Below are 22,637 nucleotides of genomic sequence, written 5' to 3'. Positions count from 1 at the left end.
CGCATCTCTGACAGCTGATATTTTCAGGACAATGGGAGCACACTGATAGGAACTGGCAACACAATCAGTGGCCACCATTAGCAAGCTCAGAGAGGTTGTCATATCATGCCTTTGAACTAGATCTGCATTCCCATGTGAACACATTTACATTTAATATCGATGCTGGAATTGGTGGAAGAATGCACTGCAAAGTGTAAATCTGTCTCCAATAGGGTCTATTGCCAAAGCATATATGCAAATATAACCACAGAAGGTCTAAAGCCTCCGAGTCCAACGAAGCCTTGCTACGTTTTTCAAGATCAATTACATCGGCTTGAATAAATCAATATGACAGCTCAGTAAAGAGCGCTCTGTGATTTTTAGTAACAGTACCATATATATACACTATTGTTCAAAAAGAGCACTTTTTTATTACCACTTTTAATTAGCACATTAATCAGCAAGGATGCATTTATAACATAGGCTATATAAAAATAATAATGTATATAATAATAATAATAAGACATTTTTAATGTTACCAATATATATATATATATTCAAAATAAATGCTGTTTGTTTGAACTTTCTATTAATCAAAGAATCCTGAAAAGCATGTCTCAGCATTTCCTAAAAATATGAAGTTTTCAACATTGATAACAACGTTACAAATCAGCATATTAGAATGATTTCTGAAGGATCATGTGACACTGAAGACTGGAGTAACTGTGGCAAAAAAATCAGATAATATTCTAATATTCTACAAAATTACTGTTTTTACTTGAGGGTAAGAGACCTACTGATCCCAAACTTTTGAATGGTAGTGTATCTTTTTTTTTTTTTAATAAAGAACAGAGCCAAATTACAAACTACTAATTTATAAATATTTATCATATATTATTTATTTAAATATTTTAATAAACAGAATATTTTAATAAATATATAAAACAAATGGAAATCTGATCAAGCATTTAAAATGTTGCGATGGGAGAGAATACAGGACAAGTGTTTCCTAGGACTTGAGTGAATAGGACAAGTGTAAAAATCAAGGTGCAGCCTTGAGAACATTCTTCAGTTGGTTGCTTGTATAAATCACAGCACATGATGCTGCATGACATCCCAGGCTTTTTAGGGGGAGATTTTTTCCTTGCTTCTTCACAGAGCAAAATATCAGCTCTGCAAGTAAATCTCCATGCCACATCCGGGCCATTTTTAGATTGCTCTATTTCATAGCTCCTTCTCCACTGCAATCTCAAATCCCCTAATTCCCTGGATCTCCAAATGGCGGAGCGCCACAGCAAACAAAGCCGGGGTTCTCAAACTGAAGGACTGCTGGGAGCAATGCAGAATTCATACACTAAGACTTTGGGAGGTAAACAGCCTCTCGTAGAGCTTCAGGCACATATTCATAAATTCATTGTAACACCGTCTCATGCATCTGGACAATGTTCTTAGCAATGACACACAGTCCCAGAGCTTGACAGACTCCAAGAAGACTTAGAGAATGTAAGTGAAAGTGATCTGAGGAATATCCTGCTCATATGAGACTTTAAGCTAAATACAAGGGTCTAAGAAGAGAACCGCAAGCCTATCATCAAAACATTTGAAAGCGCAGAACTCCACAGACACAGTTTCTTAAGGATAATGATAACCAAGAGACAAAGAAAATGCTATATTCACAAAATCATATTCAAATACACCAGACAGACAGGCGGTGATTTTAGAATTTAGCCCTAAATAAAGCATCTGTTGAAACATCAAGGAGATTTTTTTCCTTCAAGCACTTTAAATTATGGAAAAATGGAGAAAGGAAAAAATAGAAGGGGAAAAATGTAGGTATATAGCCTCTTTTATGCATAAAAGTTTTTTTGTTTAAGGTAGTCAATAAGTCTTGGTGTGCAGTGCAAAATAACAGTCATATTTAATCACCTTGTATTTATACCGACACCTCGTGCTGTGAACGCAATATCAAATCAAGTTGTCAGTAACCAGTGTCATTGAAATGCTGCTGCTGTGAGCATGTAAGAAATACTGCTGCTGCACATATAACATATATTAATAACCCCCATATGTAACATACATGAATCACCCCGTAGCAGATCTATACAGGTGGAGCTGGGGAAGGTGGAGGGTTTCTAAAGTGCACTGCAACTGCTACAGCAAGCACTAGCTGAGTATTTGAATGTTGAGCAGCATGCTCATTGGCTGCGGATACAAAAAGAACCAATCAGCTACGCCATTGATGATATCATTATGTCAGATCGAGTTAGACCTATCGGACTGCACCATCTAGAGTTTCATGACAAAACTTTGGATATATACAAAAAATGTGCACTCATATTACTTATAAATGGGAAAATCAGATCACACAATATAGCAGAATAAGTTCACCTTTTAAATAAAGAGCTAGTAACCAATTAAATATGTTATTTAAATGTGAGTGTGGCAAGCAGTTTCAGGATTTCATTCATCCTCATCCAAGTAGATAAGATTTGGTCTTGGATGTCCAAAAAAAAGCAGCCTGGAGGCGAAAATATAGTTGCAGAGTGAACAGACTTCCTTGAAAAGGACTTTCTGACTATTTGACTTTGCATGTTGTCTCTGGTAAACCTCCAGACTGCAAGGGAAGCACACAATTGTTTTCTTTGCACTGAATCCCTATTATTAGCAGAGCTTGTCAATCTAGCCATAAAAATGTAGATTATGAGAAAGCATGTTTTCACTTATTCACTGAAAACTTTTAAGTGACAATATTTGGATGTGGGGAAAAAATTGAAAAAAAAAAAGAAGAAAGGAATACTCATGGGTACAGTGGAAATATGTATGAAGTGAAGCATAATGTTAAGCGCTGCCATAGCCAGTCCCATGACAACGCTAAGTAATCTGCTCACCTCCTACCTGAATATCTCACAGGATGGTTCCCATGGCTTAGCAACAGACTGCATGCACACACACGCTATTAAATTCCTGAACTCACATCCTTTATTCAACACAGCTTGATTGTCTAAAGTGTTTATCGATCTGAATCTACCACACAGACCTCTGTGCGAAAGGTGCTACAAATCACATACAGCTGCTGTGCTTCCTCACATCCACATTGCCCTATCAGCAATAACATGCCAGCGCAGATCATTTCAACAGTAGCCAGGTGTTTATATGACGACAAATGATAAACCAGTGGTTATTCTGTATTTTAATAAAAGACGCTCCATGTTTAGCTATTGTGTTGAGTATTTAATATGGCGTGTGATTAGAAATCCTTTAATATCCTACGATCGAGCAAAATATGTCTAATTATATATGGTCAAATTAAACATGTTGCAGGATTATTTATTCATTTATTTATTTACATTGAGATTATGCTAAAACAAAAAAATTAATTCTTCTTTTGAACTTTCTATTTATCAAGAAAAAAAATGTATCACAGTTTCAACAAAAATATTAAGCAGCTCGACTGAGACTGAAGACTGGAGTAATGGCTGCTGAAAATTCAGCTTTGCCTTCACAGCAATGAATACATTTTAAAATATATTAAAATAGAAAATAGTCATATGAAATTGTAATAATATTTGAAAATATTACTAAAATATTAAATATTTTACTATAATTTCTAAACAAATAAATATTGATGAGGCCTTTTTTTAAAAAATCTTTCTGACACCAAACTTTTGAACAGTGTACTTTACAAGACATCTTATTACAGGCCAGCACCAAAATAAGAACCACCAAGTTCCAGTGACACTATATGTCTCCTTTGTGTGTTTCTGTCTCACTACCAAAGACAATAAAGCTATATTAAACTGGCATATGCTATACTATATCACACTGAGCATACTATAACACCAACACTTGCACATCATTACTTCAGTTTGGAAAAATATTATGACAGGCTCAGCCTTTTTACTCCAGTATCTAATGGGGTGAGGCTGCAGTATTTATTCAGGTCTTTGCATACATCTACATTTAAAACAACCATTTCGGAAGAGAAAATTAATTCTGATGACTAATTTAAACCCTGGTTGATATGTAAAATAATAATCATCTTTATTTTTAGTGTTTCTATTATAATACACCCACTTGTGCTTTTATATCAACAGAAAACACATTAATTGGGATAACAGACGAACGGGTGGAAGAAGGAATAAAAAAACATCAATGAACATTTTTAATGTTCAGCATTGCTATACCAGCCATATCCAGGACAGACTCATAAGAGAACTGTCGCTGTAATGACTTTAATCCAGCAACCACCAACGGTGTCGATCAAGTGAAGTCTTATCCTCAGAGCGAAGGATTCCTCTGAAGAATTTGGATATGCAAAACATTGAAGTAAATTCAAGCACAATATATTTTTTATATTACATTTAATTTAAAATTGTAATATAATAACACACTAGTATATTAGATGCTATTAAACTGATTTTTAAAATTATGAATAAACTACCTTGGTATTTTCACAGTGTTTTTGTCATTTTTTGACAGAAAAAAAAATCTGTATTTAAAAAAAAAACCTTTTCTGTTCTTGGCGTTTCAATATGGCACAAAAGTTATATTTTGGTGGTGCAGTTTAAAATTTGAGTCACTTTTCCTTATGTGTGTGTTGCAATACTGATAGCAGACATTGTCTTTGCCTGTGCATTTCAGACAAACAAAACAGAAATGTAGGAGATGCAATATGGGCTCAACAATCAATTAATTTATTTTTTTATTTTACAAAAAAGTACAATCACACGTATGTGACATATTTGTCAGTTGACCAATTAACCGTGTGGGCTGGCAATAAAAGGCCTGCTGTCTGTCCCCACTGCCCACTGCAGCATTTACAATCTCCTTAATAACTGAACCCATCACACATATCTTCCTATTACACATATCCTGGACTTTAATTGGTTCTATCAGGAGTGATATATACCTAATTTATAGAACTTTCATGGAGAGCAAAAACACATCCCAGAAATCATGGAGGCAGATGCCATCGGATGGACACCAGGAGCGTTATACGAGCGCGGGGAGATTTATGTGACATGAAAAACGTGATAAAGTTTTGTAGGATTTGGCCCACGCATCTCCTGCCAGTTTATGGCTGCTTTCATCTGAACACGTATCACAATAAATTCAGCAGGGTTTCATTTCTTAGCTGTAAAATTAGATTAGGCTCATTTAATGTTTCACTTCTTTTTACTACAGCTGACATTAAAATGGTAAGCCCTGTCTGTCCATGGGGAAAAAAGCCTATTATGTCTGATTTTCTCTTGACACGTTATTGCTAAAATGAGTCATGATTCTGTCAGCCTGATCTTGTGAAAGTTTCGGTTTTATAAAAATATGGAACATGGGTAGATGCTTTCGTTTAGCATTTGATTGAATCCCAGAGAAAAAGTGCGTGAACCAAATTGAAAAGCCAAGCTATTGTGTTTAGCCATTAATATCATGTGTCAGACGAGCCTCTTGCCAGAAATAGATATTTTATGTAAGCAAAAAAATCACAAAAGAGAAACATTTAGCTTGTTGGAAGGAGAAAATAATAGTAGGACAAATATCGAGTATGAAATGCATGATGAATAGTGCTGCTTGGAAGTTAAATTTGTTGCTTTTAATCAACATAAATAATCAATGAAAAAAGAATATAATATAAAATATGATTATATTAAATAAAATAATTTTAAGATTTTAAATTATACGCACATGTACACACACACACACACACACACACACACACACACACACACACACACACACACACACTTTATATGGTTATAAAAGTTGAAGAAACTAGAGTGTCAGTAGAAGGTAATATCAGAGCTTTTCACATCCTTTCTTGTCAAAACTGTCTATGTTCATTACTCACAACCAACCAACCTCAGGCCTGCACTGGATCAGGGCTTACTTGAAGGTCAGGCAGACAATTGTTGCACATATAAACCTTTGTAAATAACAATAATGCTTTTTGTAAATTGCTGACTAATCAGTTGCCTTGATGGCTTGTAGCCTTGGTTACTTCTGGCCTTTGGCCTGTGACATGAAATAAACATCATGTCAGCACTAGAGAGAGCAATGCATCACTTCACTGATCCGTGACTTGACAGTGGCATGACAGCGGGAGTCATGGGGCTGTTGGGCGAAACATCACACCGCATTAGTACTGATGAGAAGTGCTTGGGGAGCCTATTTTGCACATATTCAATGTAGAATAGAACAGGGTGGGGAAAAAAAATCATATTTCAGCTAATGCATCAAAACTGGGCCCAGGTTTAAAGGCATGTGTAGTTCCCCCTTATTTCTGCCATTATTTGCTCACGTGGATGCTGTTCTTGTTTCTGTGAAACACAAGAGTATTGAAGAATCCTTCACACTGTTGATCGTTTCAATATAATGACAGTTTGGATTGATGTGGCATTGGATTACAAGACACTCGAGAATCAGTGACATTGATATTATTGATGTGCCACTGTATGAGTTGGGATGTAAATAATTGTAAAAATGTACCTATTTTCCAATAGTTTTCCAGTAACAATATACTTTAGCCAGTGAGTAGTGGTGTAACACAACCAAATGCGATCACTGTTTGTAATGTCTGAGATGAGGGAATAATCAAAGGCACTCACCTAAATATGTAGAAAACTATTAATACTTTGCAATAAGGTTCATTAATTCATGTTAATTAATGCATTAACTAATAATGAGCAATACATTTGTTACAGTGTGTCTTAATCTTTGTTAACATTAATGAATAAAAGTACAACTGTTCATTGTTAGTTCATGTTAGCTCAGGTCCATTAATTTATATTAACAGATAACTTCAGATTTTAATAATGAATTAGTGAATGTTCATGTTAATTAATGTTAGCAAATGGAACCTTATTGTAAAGTGTTACCAAATCTCCTCAGGCTTTTGAGTAAAAGGCTGAAATAAATATAAATATTACATGAAAAACTGAAATAAATTATGTTTAAGTACTAAAATTATTCAAACTAAAACTAAATGAAATAAAGATCAATAGAAATATTTTAAAAATCTATTAAAATGACAAAAGCACATGACGAAATTATTAAAACAAACTAAATGAAAGCTAAAAATATGAAAGGGAACTCATTCAGAACATTAATAAATACTGTTATTGTAACTGTTTTTGGCCTGGTTATTAAATTAATATATTTTTGTTGTATTTAAACTTACCTGCTTTATTTGACAAATGTCACCCTAACTGATATTAAAAAAAAAAAAAAAAAAAGATCTATATGAAGAAAAAAACTTCTTGAGCATGTTATGGTTTTGCAACAATTATTTGGGGTGAGCTATCCCTTTAAAAACGAGCACTGTTCTCACCACGTTCTGTGCAACATTCTTCATTTACTGCCTCGACACATTAAAGATTGATTTGCTGATCCTGATCAACTGTGAAGAAACATGTTTACTGCCCACAGGACAATCTCCACATGGGAGATAGTTTTACAGAACCTGCTCAAGCTGAAGTGTTTAGGTTTGACAAGTGTCCTTAGTGTTGCTTGAGGGAGAATTTCCCATTAAAATAACATGAGGAATTAATACTGCATGGGTAAATTATTGACAGAACACACTACAAACTACTGTAGCACACAAAGGGATACATAGAGATTTCTGGCTCTCTGTGTGTGTGTGTGTGACTATCATAAAAATGAGATCCATTCAAGTTAAACAGCCAACATCTGCCCTCCCAATCTCACAGAAGCACAATATCTGCATCTCTTTTTACGTTTTACTAGCCTGAATGATGCTATTTTCAATAATTTTCCACTCAAAAGTGTAGACTTGGTCTGATCCAGAGTAACACCCCTGGGGAAGAGCGCTACTGAGTTTTACAGTCATAAGACAGACTGCTCCTTTACTGGTTCTCTGGGGGTTACACACACACACATTCTGAGCACATCTCACACCTCGCCACTCACATTTGCCACCTGCCAGTACAGACTTTACAAGTTACAAAATCCATAGTGTCTCACTTGGTTCACACATCCAGCTGTTACATGGGAATTCTTTACAGTTTTGTCTGCCAGTGACATTTGTGAAGCCCTAAAGCGTTCTGCAGGGCCAGAACCGTTGGGTAACCTCTCTCTTGACACCGTCAGCTCGTGTGTAATGTTGTTAAGGCCTGTTTACAACAAGTAAGATACAACGACACTCAGCAACAGCAAACAAAACTATGTACATCAAGTACAATAAAGGATTTGTGACATGGTAAGTGATTTTTTTCCGCAAACAAACAATTTAAAATATTAATTTAGCATCTACATGTAAAAATACAGATTATTGCAATATGTTAATCTGATCTATAACACCGGGAAAATGACATACATTACCATTCCAATTCCTCTGAATGGTATGTACATTTAATTCTGGACACAATTGTTTTTGTGCTGTAAATGTCATGTGACTAATCACTCTCTAGAGCTGCAGGAAAAATGATGTCATTACACCACTAATGGTACAACAACAATCACGAAAACTTTTCTGGTAACTATACCCTGAGCTGTAATGTGAAAGACGGCAGACATCCTTTCTTGTCAAAACAGTCCATTTCACTCTTTAAGGGGGTAGTTTATCCTCACATCATTCCAAACTACTTCCTTTCTTCAGCAGAAAATCAAAGATGATAGTTTGAAGAATGATTCAACTGATTTGTTGTCCATACAATGACAAAAACAACACTGGACCCCACTGACTTTCATTTCACACACACACACACACACACACACACACACACACACACACACACACACACACACGTGTACAATAACTGCACTGTTTCCAAGCACGCTTGTCATGGAAAATGTATTTTTAAATTAAATGCATTAAACTTATTATTAGTGCCGGGGCGGTTTGACCAAAAATCTATATCACGTTTTTTTATATGAATCAGAATGCATTAAATTTTAATCATGATCCAAACAACACACAGCATGAGCAGTTTTTGATGTAAATTAGATTAGTATCATTTCAAAATTTAAAGCAAAATAGAATGGTGTGACTTTAGCTTTGTGAAATTATGCTACATAATATATCTGCACCAAACGAAAACAACAGACGGGCTGAATTAGAATGCAAATTCACTCTTAGACAGCAGGTGGCACTTATGGATCAGCAACGATCCAGCGTTTCCTTTGTTACCGCTATAAACAAAGCAGCGCAGCACTTATTAACAGTACTTTAGTATGCATTATACAGAGGTAAGATGAAAAGAAAATACCATCTAAAATTTTCTGAAGACAGTCAGTTCCCCTCAGAGATACATTTATATAAACCCCCACCCCAATTCAGTATTTAGGATTTTCCTCCAACATTTCACACATGGAGAACAGTGATCTTGCTCTGCTTGCTACAGTATTTTCTCCTCTTTGCGTTCGTCTTCAGCATCTCCGGCTTCTGTTAATGGCTGTTTACAGTTGTTTTTTTGCCATGTTAAAAAATTAGTTGTGTGTTATTAGTCAGACATGTATGCAGTTTACAAGGATCTCCTCTCAATTCACAACGCTGTCTGGTTTTTTAAAAGTTCATACCGTGTACGTAATTCAAACTGGTTTACTGTTTGAACTGGTATATCACCCAGCACAACCCGGTATATTTGTCATCATTTTTGTTATGAAATGATAAAAAAAAATACAAGTTCAGAAAGACGTGAAGGTTCGTAAATAGTTACAAAATTTTCATTTTTTGGTGAACTATCCTTTTAAAAGCACTACAAAATATACAGGATCTGACAAAACATCTACTATATTATACTGAAATATTAGCGAAATACATGTTAGTTACAATACAAGAGTGTGTACTTACAACATATACCAGTAGGGGCTAATGCAGACATGCTAACTAGCATCCTTTCTTCTATGTAAAAATACTTTATTTTTTTGGGCCGCATATGTTCTGTCTGAAAAATCTTTCAGACATATTTTGAATAAGCCTTAGGAGAAAAACTGAAATTGAAGACAGGGATAGAAAGTGAAAAAGACAGTAAAAGAGATGCAGAACCAGAAAAACCCTGTAGTCAGGCTAATCAACCCCCATCATGTCAGTGAAGTGTGTTAATCTGCACATGATCTGCCCTGTGATCACTAAGCATCTGCACACACTGCAGCAATAAGATGGTCTTCAAATTGACGGCATGAAACAAGTGGGGTAAGAGACACCGCAGAAATGTTCAGCATTACAAAACACAGAATAGCGCCGTGAGGCGCAGATTCACACCGTTCCACCATCAGCACCTAAAACACTTTCTTCTCCATGCATAATTCAACACTATTGATTTATGATAGTGCTGTATATTTGGGAGGTGATACAGCCAAAGTTGGCTCTCTCTGACTGCACTGCTGCACTAGCAGAGCAGAACTCTCTCTCTTTGGAACGAGGGTGTGCCAGTGCCGGCACTGTGCTTCACAGATGGACTGACATATTTACGAGGGGTTTCCAGCAGGGTGAGACACCGAGACTTGCCCCCAGTTGATCAGGCTGAGTTATACCGAACCTGACATCTACCCCATGCACTGTTCTTGAACTCAATGCGCCGCTAGGATCCCTGTGCAGCAGGTAAGATAGTATCGCTGATGGGGGGTGGGGGGGGACTTATGTACCCTGCAGCCATGATTGCTCACTTAACACACACACACACACACACGCAAACAAACAAACACACAAAGTGATACAGGATCACAGCCGCTGTTATGCGCCACTGAGCACAATTCACCTGCCAGACTTAAATCAGTATGTTCTCTGCCGGCAGATGGAAAGAACTCATAAAAGACAGAAAACAACAACAAAAACACACACAGAGGACGTGGTGTGGGCAGAAACCCCTTTGATTAAATATTTACAAAGGCTTTTGAAAGGGCAAGGGATAAAAAACATGAACCAACAGTGCCACTCAGTCATCGTCTGCTTTCAAAGTGTTCACGTTCAACCGGAGAGATAAAATAAAAGCGATAAAGAGCGCACAAGCAACTGCATCCCCCCTTTGATGTGATGGACGCCGCTACACGTGCACACACACATAGTAAATGCGCACATTGATACACCTGCTGGAAAATCCATTTTAAGTGTTTAAGCTTTAGATAGTCTTAACAGGTTGACCAGTCAGTCACCATGCTTCAGCTTGACCACTTTGAGCTATTTTTTGTTGTTGTTGTTTAAGATCTTAAGAACCAGCTTAGACCAGGTAAAATCCACCTTAAAAGCATTTAAAGGTAGATTTAGCAAGCATAATCTGAATTTTCCAGCAGGAACTACTTCAGACAGTTGTAAAATCAAAGCAGCACATGTATAGGAAGCCTCTTTGTTTCAGCATGCTCATGCAACCTGTTTCTCCCTTGATGCACAAACCCATTCACAAGCTGTTCAAACAAATGCAAACTACTCTAAAATGGTCCAACATTTTTGTACTCACCAATACTTGTGTCTTTCTTCTCACACTTTCCCTCTCTCTCTCCTCCTGTGATGCTTACGCTCGGCAGCGCCCAGGCAGAATGAGCCTCCACCGCGCTTAAGAACCCCGTTTCTATGGCAGTCAGAGCAAGCCAGTCAGCAAGATACGGCGAAAGGCTGGGGGCAGATCCCTCACTGAGCTCTACGCACACTTACAAACACTCCACACTCCCATAATCCCAGTGGTGTTGCACCGCACGGCGCAATACACAACACGCAGGGCACAGACCTCTCTGTCACGGGGGCAGAGATGTAAAACACCAGAGAAACAGCTGTGATCCAAGTAGAATAACAAAGCAGCGGTGCTGCATAAGTTTGGTGCATGCAAATTAATGAGGCAACCTCATGAATATCAAACATATTTAGTGAATGCAGGAGATCGATTGAGTTTAGGATGTGTCAATGGATGAAAAGGAATGATTATGCAGTTTGGACTGATTAAAGAGAGCCGTGTCAGCTGCAAAGATGGATGGACGGAGAACATGTGTGAGACACGCCACCTTTTAATATTCCAATGGCTGTATTTCACCCCAGCTTCAGGCTGCCGCGTCCACGGTGGGTTTTGAACCACACTGCAGCACTATCTTCACCCGAGCTGGAGAGATAGCGGTTCCCCCCTGCCTCACTCCGTCTAGATTACCATCACCCTATCAGCTGCATTCAGCTGAGCACAGTCAATGAGGAGAGCAGTCAAACCCTGGGACCACTTTCCTCCTGCTGCTACCTTCTGCACCAGGGCGCACCTAGTGTTTCTCAAACTGGAACTATTTCAGCATCCCTAAAGAACGAGAGCTATTTTGATTCACATAATGTATGCAACGCTACACAAGAGCCCCTGAGTGATTTCAGCAGCACTGTGGTGTAAAATTGCCTTTTCTTTTAGTTTTTTGCAATTACTAAATTGATTTTCCTTAATTTGTAGCTCAATTTAGAGAGGAAAAAGGTGTCTGCTTAGCCTAAACGAGTTGTTATTGTGAAATCAGGGTATGTACTCAGTTTTATCTAAAAGGGGAGTTCAGCCAAACATGGTAATGACTCTCATTATTTTCTCACCCTTGTGGCATTCAAAACCCACTTCTTGTCATTTCTTCAGTGAATCATAGAAAACAACATTTTGAATGTCTAACAGACCACTTTTATGGCGCATTTGTAATTTTTGGAACTCAAAAGCTTTATTGAATGGAAAAAGGTAGTTGAGCCAAACATGGAAATGACTCATTTTCTCACCCTTGTGTCATTCGAAACATACTTGATTTACTATCTTCTGTGGAACACTGAGAAGACATTTTAAAAGACTTTTGTGGTGCCTTTATGACTTTTTTGCAGCTTGAAAGCTGTTTTGGATGACACGAATGTGAGTAAATTTACTTTTTTACACCAAATTAATTTCCCTTAATGTGTCGCTCCGTTTAGAAAGGAAAAAGGTATCTTCTTATTTTAAAATATTGTTATTGTGAAATCAGGGTGTGTCCTCAGTTGTATCAAAAAGGGGAGTTCACCTTTTGTGCTGCACTGAAGAAAGAAAATCAAATTCATTTGGAATGACATGAACGCAGTAAATGTTGACAGAATTTTTATTTTTGGGAGGTGAAAAATTAAAAGGATGCTGCATTACTAATTCTTCTTCCCGTTACCACTTTCAAATGCAGTATAAGGAAGGAAATCACTATGAAAGACCATATGGAAAATTCTAGAAAGGGTCACATCATTGCATATTTCATAGACAGCGATTCGTCGCAACATTTAATCTTCTTTTGTGAAATTATACATATATGCAAAGGCTGACACTGTGGGCAATTTCACTGAGAAGTCAAGCTTTTTGCACAAGAGAGCCTCATTTATTTATACATGCCAGGAAGTTTGTATTTTCAAGACAAATGAGAAGGTTTCTGAGTGTCAATAAAGAACACATCAGAATTTTTCATTTTTGACACAATAAAGTTCACGCATGAGAGGTTATGCTTTTAAAGCACCTCCAGGGGAAATACGGTGCCTGCATCCGCAATGTGAGGAAGTTGCGTTCTGAACGCTCACAAGCCGTGGCTTCAGGGTCAGGCATCACCGGACATGCCATTCATCTTTCTAATGAGCCATATATCTATACCTCAGGTCATCTTTGGCAGCAAGCACGACACAGATCTGACAGCACCTGGAAGCCTGCTGGGAGATTCTGGGCGAGAGGTTCAAAGCAAAAGAGGCTCGGGATTGAAGCTTCATGCTTTAGAGACTCAGCATGTGGAAAAGTAAAATCAAAATCCTCTTGGTTATTTTCAGATGCTTTGGGAGTGCTTTAAGACTCGTCGAAATCCGCCAATCCTTTAAGAAAGCACATCTGGACTGGCATTCACACTTAAAAGGAGGAGAAAAGGTTATGGACGGACTTGTGAAAATTATCTGAAAAGGGCACTGTGGGAAAAAAAGTGGGGGAATGGTGATTTATATATACGACAACCTACAGTACATGAGCTAATCAAAGCTATTATGTCCCTGGGAATTTGCGTCATTGGTTTCAGACATGTTTGTCTGCAAGCACATTCATGAGCCAATGACTTTCATTGGCAGTTCAATTAATTTCACAGCAAATAAACAACCAAATTAAAGCTCTAATGTGAAAGCACAATCATTTCAGAGAGCTCAATTTCCCTGTTTTCCCTGATCAAACAAAGCCAGGCAGTTTGGTTGTTACAAAGAAAGCGAGAACGAGCGAGGAACAGAGAGGCATTGAAACGCAGCTGACTGAAAAAATGACACAGTGGACAATGCCTAATCCACTGAATCTTAGCTATTGAATGAAATCCCCAAATCCTGCTGATTCTAAATGGCACAGAGACTAAAGTGATGCTAGTCTTTGACAGTAATCTTTTCTTTTCACAGTTTCTCTATATTTGGCAACTTAAGACATCACAGTCATGATACTGACTCTGCCAGTTTACACCAGTGCAGCAGGTTCCCAGCTAGAAGTGTTTTGCAGTGTTTTGTGTTCTCTTGAATTCTTGAGAGAGTACAATAGTCAGCAGAAATCCTCCATATTGTTCAGCTAATCTACATTAGCTTCTCTTGATTGAACTCCTATCATTCAATGTCTCTGGAGTTGCTGGCTTCAGGCAGTCACAATCCTATTTTCCTATCACTAATAACAGTTTCTCAGGACAAAATCTGGGACATGCCAATCAAAATTCCTGCTTCACAGTCTCCAAATATTTCACTATGGAGTAATAATACTAACCTGCCAACACTGGTATAATGTCAGCACAACCTGGAGAAAATTTTGCTTAATACACAATAGGCTATAATACATAACAGAACTACAATATTCAGTATTGAGAAATAAAGTTGCAGTTACAATAAATTAAGTAGAAATAATAATAATAAAAAATAGTTGTAATGGTGAGATATTTGCATTTAGAAGAAATAAGGTCAGAATTGTGAGATATATAAAGTTACAGTTATGACAAAAAAGGTTTTAAGATATAAAGATATAATTACTAAAAAAAAATGAGTCACAATTGTGAGATATAAAGACACAATTACTAAAAATGAAAGTCACAACTGTGAGCCAAAATTGCAATTATAAGATATGAAGTCAGAACTACGACAAATAAAGTAGCAAGTGTGAAATAGCAAGACAAAAAAGTCACAATTGTGAGATTTAAAGACACAATTACTAAACAAATAAGGTTGCAACTGTGAGACAAACCACCCAGTGTTTTGTTTTTTTAAATCCCCTTCCTCAGATCAGGCTGTTCTGAGATTCCTGTCAGAATGAGGTAGTTCTGCACAGGCCACTCCCACCATAGTTGATTGACAAGACTGTCTTACCTTAGACCCGCCCTGAGTGAGCTGAGAGCTGTCCGCCATTGTGTCGACTCCGGTGCAGGGGAAGACAAGAATGTCTCCGATTAAGCGATTGAGGTGTTTTGTTGTTGGATGTAATAATGAATAGCAGTCGTCATTTATTCCTGACATCTGAGCCGCTGAAGACTCAGAGGATTCATGTTACTTTCGTTTTGAAAGGAATGCACCGATCCCGATCTGCAGAAATGCGTCTATGTTCGCGCAAATCATTCGTGATCCAGCTTCATCTACAGAAGAAGCGAGTATGAGGTTTTTTTTAATGGATCTTTGCAAATCACTGTTCCTAATAATGTGCTAGTTAGCCAGTTTCGCGGCTGGAGTTTACAGTCTGCTAGTCACTCCGCGGAAGAGAGGGGCGGGGTCAGCAGAGCTCATTAGCATTTAAAGCAACATGGACTAAAAAACGGCTTGCTGAAAACAAAGCCGATTTTGACAGGGGAAAAAAAGGTGTTTTTTGCACTACCATTGAGAAATTTTAACCAAAGTATGTTATAGACTTTTCATTAAGACCCTAAACAATCATATCAACTTGTGGAAAATGTGCACATATGGTCTAAAATTTAAATAAAATAAAAAATTAACATTAAAATATGGCTGATAAAGTCTCACTTCTTAGTTATAAAGTCACAATTGTGAGATATGAAATTGTAATTGTAAGTCTCAATTATGAAAAATAAATAGAAATCCCATTTGTTTTTAATTTATTATTTATTTGGTTATTTTACTTTGAGGCAGAAATGGGCTTCCATAAATAAACAGATATTTCTGTTGGCCATTGATGAAAAAAGCAAGTTTTCCTCAGGTGACAGGCATAGAGATCTCATCTTGTTTTAAAGACACCATTCATTTTAAACATTCATATCAGACCGTTGGAGCAAAATGTTCCCTCTCTCAAGCCACCTATGACTCCTCGTGGCTGTTTAACATGCGGCGTGGGTCTCATATCCCGACCCTTTACTCGCCCTCTCCAGCACCTGTTTTAATGGTTACTGCATTCATTCCACATTTTTCTATGTACATCACACATTTTCTAATTACATTACATCTAACTCGACCCGCAACTCATGAATGCATTTTTTACGAGGCGGGCCTGTGGTTTGGTGACGAGTGCACTCCAAACTCAATTCAATCCACAATGTCATTACGAGAGTGCTTGTGTGGAGAGATAACGGTTTTCTTTTGGACCGCTGTCTATTGTTCGGCTGCACAATATAACTGTTTTGAAGTTTAATGAACTGAAATGGCTCAGCGCGTAAACAGATGAGTGGAGTAGGCTTCAGACATTGTGCTGTCGCTGAACGAGAGGCTTGTTTTCACACACTGTTTAGAACATTAAAGCAGCAGAAGGCCAATGAAGAACATGTCACTGACATCACAGGAAAACATACACTCTTATGTTGTTCGTAATTACCCGCCTCGCTGGATTACGTCGCAGTGAAAGACAGTCATCTGAGAGAAAATGAATTATTATGTGGATTCTAGATTTGCATGTTGGAATTTAAAGAAGTGGCCTAAAGGTCACCAACTTTCATGCATGATTAAAAACAGTCATGAGTGTCTTAAAAAGGCCAGAGAGCATGAAATCATAATATACGGTACAAAAAGGTGAAGATTATGCTGCTAGGAGAGTTTATCATGAAAATAAAGTCATAAGCATAACAAATCAACACCTTCAGATGTATCATCTAAAGGAGTTTGTCAACAATCTCCCTTGTAAATGCAGCTCTAAAATACACAATTGACTTTGCATTAATCAAATCAAATAGGCCTGTCTTGCCAAATTTCTACTCGCATGCCTTTTGATCCTTTCATAAATTTTCAATTACTGTCTGATTGCCTCAGTTAGTAAAAGATTGTTTATGTAGCCACAAGCAATTTTTTCGGATTTGAAATTTAAAGATGCCATGCAGTCGCTTGATGAGTGCAGTTTTCTCTCCTACTGAAATAGCAAGTCTAGGTGAGACATACTGAAGGGCTTGTCTTTAAAAAAAAATTAAAAAAATGAATAGCCAGTATGTTTTAGTTATGTCATAAATCATGATTTGCTACTTGCTGGTCAGTTGCAGGTGGAATTGGAGGCGGGACATTCTTATTAAAGTATTTGATTGAACAAAATTCTGTGCAGTTCAGGATAAGTCATCAATACGGTTGTTTTCATTTTTCTAGGACTAAGACTGTGAATTGTAAATATGTATATCTACTACAATGTTATTTAATACTTAAATACTATAATTTACTATTACATTAGTATTTATTCATACTTTAATATTTTCATTTTAACTTTAGTGTAAGTATATTTATAAATATTTATATTTCATATATTATTAATGATTTATTTATATTATTATTATTATTATTACACTGTAAAAAGTAATAAGTTGACTTAACTTAAAAAAATTGAGGAAACCTGTTGCCTTAAAATTATTAAGTAAATAATAATATTTTTTTTTTAAAGTTAAGTGAACTTGACAATTCACTTCCCTTATTTTTTTTAATCATCATTTGCTTACAAATTTTTAGGCAACGGGTTTCCTCAATTTTTTAAAGTTAAGTCAACTTATCACTTTTTACAGTGTATTACTTATTTCGATAAGCTGCCAATTATAATTTTCGTTTAGGTAATGTAAAATTAAGTTTAATGTAAAAATGTGGCAGATTTAGTCAGGGTGGCTAATTTTTTCTCTGTAGTCCCAGGGCAAACACACACACACACACACACACACAAAAAAAAAAAAACTTTTAACATTAAACCCCTGTATGTTCACAATTTTGATTTGATAGCAACCAATTTTTAATAGTTTTAGTTTAGCTGTAGTTACCAGTAACACTGATCTGCTGAAAGTGAATTTTAAAAGTAAAAACACAACTATCTAGAAGTCCTTAAAGCAAAGGGGCATGGATTAAAAGCCATCTCATGAGGTTAGGCAAAAACATGCATGTTTTTTATGCAAAAACATACATGCAAAGTAAAAAACAACAACAAAAATAATCAATTTTTGTGAAAGATAATTCACATATGATCTTTTTCTTTTTGTCCCTGATGTACCGTGATAGTACGGTTCTGCTTGTTCACATTATGCCCATAAAGTCGGCCCCTACTGTGATGGCCATAACTGCAGGGGGTTCAAGATAACACTTTACAAGAAAACACAGCTTCTTCAACTGAGCGGTTTGCAGGAAACAGGGAAGATAATGTCTGTAAAGCTTTGTCATTGTTGGAGCAGATGCTCTAGCAGCACCGTAACACCCAGACTGTCTGTTAACACAGCATGACACAGAACAAGAGGAAGAGTTTGCTGCCAAACATGCTTCCTCATTTGCATTACACTGACAAGGAAGATATTACATGCCATATAATGTATTTGCAATGATTGATTGGCTCAATACAACACAATGAATAATAAGTACACAAAACTGAAATCATTTCTAATGAATTAGTGTCAAAGCTACTAAAAACTTTCACCTTATATGGTTTAAAGTTCCCATGAAATTCAAATTTCTGGCTTTTAGTTAAAGCTTGTTAGCTTTGAGGTTATCTATTTGCTGGTATACTCCAAAGCACGGACAGAATTTGCTTTAAGGAGATATTCCAATATACTTATGATGACTCATGTCGCACAACACAAATTTTGAGCAGTAATCGGCTCACCTGAGACGGATCTTAATACCATGTGCAAACAGGGTCATAGAGTGAAACTGCTAATGACTAATGTTTTTCTTCAAAAAGGTATACTCTTTGTTAGGCCATAAAAGCAGTGGAATTTGCTAGCAATTTGGTCTGTGAAGCATGAAGTGTTCTCATCCAGTTAGCAATGAGGGTGCTGCAACCTCTCCCCTCCCTTCATTAATCTGTCTAGCAATTACCCTGCAGCTTTGGTCATGCAGTTGGTGTAAGTTGACTCTATTATGCTGCTGTTCTGGTGAGATCAAGAATAGGCTTTTCTGTATGGGCACACAAATGGCACAGTGTGTTTTCTATTGGGGTTCTCTTCACTCTTGAGATGAGCAAGGAAACCTTTGGTAACATTCTAAAAGAGAATGGGGGAGGGACTGTAAAAGATCTTATTACAAGGTAATGTTAAAATAATCAGCATTATGTTATATTATATATTTTTCAGAGATTCTTTCTAGGTTAATTAATTATGCACTCTAAAAAATGCTGGGTTAAATACAACCCAGCCCTGGGTAAAATATGGACAAATCCAGCTATTGGGTTGTTTTGACCCAGCAGTTGGGCTACTACCCAGAAGGTTGGGTTAAACATTTATTTCATGTCCATATTTCACCCAGCACTGGGCTGTATTTAACCCAGCATTTTTTTTAGAGTGTGCTAGTAGGTGGTGACAAGTGATGGCCTTTATGAATCATTCACTGAAATTCACTGATTCATTCAAGAACAAGAGTGGCCCCGTCCCAAATCGCCCCCTAAACCGTTGCGGTCTTCTTCAGAGTCCACAATTTTGTGACGTAATGCCACTTTGGCTACTCTGGTGAAGTCTGCTGCAGAGCTCGCTTCAGTGTGGGCTCAGCAGAAGTGTGCATCGAGTGCGCATCAAAAGGGGGCCACAAAGGTGGCACTTGTGAGCACACTTCTAAAAGCTAAAATGACAGATAGGTCACACTATGGTCTCGTGGACTTAATGGACACATGAATATGGCTGTCATTGTATGCCCACAAGACCGCAAGTGCACTTGAAGTGTGGCATTTGGGACAGGGCCAGTGATTGGCAGCTTCTGAATATATTTACCTACAAAATAGTAGATGAAAAACAGTAGGTGAAATGTACCCAGATGACCTACTACTTCCAGCGAGGTTCGTAAGTGTGCATACAGTAGACACTACTATCCCATAAGGCCAAGGGGGAGGATTTGTGAATGACAGAGAAGAGACACAACTCATGCTGGTAAGTCACACGACAATGGCAGCATGATGAATGTAGTACGGCCTGAATTACATTCATACTACACAAGTCATACTATATACAAAGTTTTTTTAATAGTCACAAAGTAATTACTTCTTTTGAATAAGCACCTACTCAGAGTGTATGCGCTTTTGGATGCAGCAACTGTCTTTATAACGAAATAATTTAATAATTCACTAAATCGACTTATTAAAACACTGTTTTGTTTAGGAACAAAATAAGTGACTGTCATTATGAGTCAATTAATCATTCAACCAACACATTCATTCAAAATCACTGATTTAAATAGGAATAAAAAAAGTGACTAGTTGTGTCAGAAACGGCATACTGTCTAATAGGTACTACACTATAGTATGAATATGGGTAGTATACATCCACCATGTTGCCACTGTCACATGACCATCCAGCGTCAGTTGCGTCACTTACTGCCATTTACAAATCCTGTCCCGTTGCCTCATGGGATAGTAAAGCGTCCATTGAATGTGCACTCCAGAATCTTGTTTTATGAATACTATGAATTCAGACATAGAATTTTCTGGCATACGTCTTTATGAGTGAGTTCATGGAACATTTACTGAACCAATTTGTTCTAAATCACTGAGGCCCTGTTTACACTAGTGCGTTTTCGTTTGAAAATACATAACTTTTGCTATGATTATGCCTATCGTTTACACAACTCTGGCGTTTTCAAGGTTGAAAACGGAGACTTTTGAAAACGCTGCAGACCCCGTTTTAGTTTGAAAACTCCGGAGTTGTGTTTCAGTGTAAACGGACCAAAATGGAGACTTTTGAAAACGATGGTGTGACTGCCCACATTCTCTCTGTGTATCCTTGACGACCGTGTAAACAATAACATCATGCACATTGTTGTACCCATATATATGTATGGGTAGATCCTCATTTGACCGCTCCAAGCATCTAAATAACAGGGATCTACCTATACATATCTACGGTTGTACCTGCATGAATGGTCACGTGCGTTTTCGGTTGTGTAATGTAGTGAAACGCCAGTGTAAACGAGGATTGTTTTCATTCTAAAACGCCGTTTTAAAACGAAAACGCACTGTATGATGACAGTAGCAGAATGAATTTGGAAGGGTACAAAACCATCTTGCCTACCAATATTCAAGAAAATGCCACCAGATTCATTGGGAAGTGCTTCATATTGAATCAGGACAATGACCCAAAACACCCTGCCAGTTCAGTCAAGGAATTTATAAGGGCAAAGAAATGGAAAGTCTTAGATTGCCCAAGTCAATCTCCAGATTTAAATCCGATTGAACATGAATTGCACCAGCTGAAGAGGAGAGTAAAGGCAGAAACTCCCCAAAACAAGCAACAATTGGAATTGACTGCATTAAAGGCTGGGAAAAGTATTTCAAAGATGAGACCAAGAGTCTGGTGATGTCTATGGGTCACAGACTCACTGCTGTGATTGTGCGCAAGGGATCTGCAACTAAATAATAGCTTTTAATCTTTTATATCTGCCTTATTTTCAACTGTCCCAATACTTATGCTCACATCAATGAGTGGGATGAACAAAACGTTGAAAGCGCTAATAATAAAATGTGACATTCTGTAGTTTTGTCTCATATTCATCTTTTCATCATATTTGTAAATGTCTTGACTCCACAGCCAACGGAACAATTTTGTCTTCACTGTTCAAATACTTTTGGAGGGCACTGTATATGGGTACAACAATGTGCATGATGTTATTGTTTACATGGTCGTCAAGGATACGCAGAGAGAATGTGGGCAGTCACACCATCGTTTTCAAAAGTCTCCATTTTGGTCCGTTTACACTGAAACGCAACCCTGGAGTTTTTAAACTAAAACGGGGTTTGTAGCGAAAAAGTGTCCGTTTTCAACCTTGAAAACGCCGGAGTAGTGTAAACGATATGCGTAACCGTAGAAAAAGTTATGCGTTTTAAAACGAAAATGCACTAGTGTAAACGGGGCCATAGTGTTAGTTCAAGAATCCCATTTGAAAGAGGAGGACATACGCAGGTGTAATAATAAGTTTTATGAAGTGGTATCTCACTCATCTTCGGATACTAAAACCAAGGGTGTCCTAATATTGGAGCGGAAGACACAATAGAAATATTACTATTTTAGATAAAGATTGTGATACAGACGATAGAATAACAGATATAAAAACAAGAGTGGAATATTGTATTTCTTTCAGTTTATGCCCCGTGTACTCCTGACCCTACTTTTTCTCTGTTTTGTCAACCTATCTCTTGAAATTTTCGGATTTTGAAATTGTATTGGGTGCAGATATGAATTCTGTAATGTTGCATATTCTAGATAGATCTGGACCAAAGGAATCACACTCTCAAGCTTTTTTTTTTTTTTCTGAATATGAATCTGTCATCTTCTCCTAAGTGTAATCTCTGTTCGCAAGGATCTTTAGGTACGTTTTCACATTGTATTTT

The 22,637-nt window shown here is 37.2% G+C and overlaps 1 protein-coding gene and 1 non-coding gene across 2 annotated transcripts in view; one reads left to right on the top strand and one right to left on the bottom strand.

Moving 5' to 3' along the window:
* The window catches only part of syt6a (synaptotagmin VIa), a 52,598-nt gene that overhangs the window by 24,936 nt on the left and 5,025 nt on the right, over positions 1-22,637 (bottom strand). The window contains exon 2 of the mRNA XM_058763846.1: positions 11,388-11,576. Within this exon, the coding sequence (XP_058619829.1) occupies positions 11,388-11,576 (189 nt within the window). The remainder of the gene's footprint in view (positions 1-11,387; positions 11,577-22,637) is intronic.
* On the top strand, positions 9,178-9,244 carry LOC131532727 (small nucleolar RNA SNORD19). The gene has a single exon (XR_009268958.1). It is a non-coding gene; the product is annotated as a small nucleolar RNA SNORD19 (small nucleolar RNA).

This window comes from Onychostoma macrolepis, chromosome 23 (genome assembly GCF_012432095.1).
Source record: "Onychostoma macrolepis isolate SWU-2019 chromosome 23, ASM1243209v1, whole genome shotgun sequence".
In the NCBI taxonomy this organism is placed as follows: Eukaryota; Metazoa; Chordata; class Actinopteri; order Cypriniformes; family Cyprinidae; genus Onychostoma; species Onychostoma macrolepis.
Note: the sequence above shows the minus strand (reverse complement) of the source record. Positions and strands in the feature narration are given on the sequence as shown.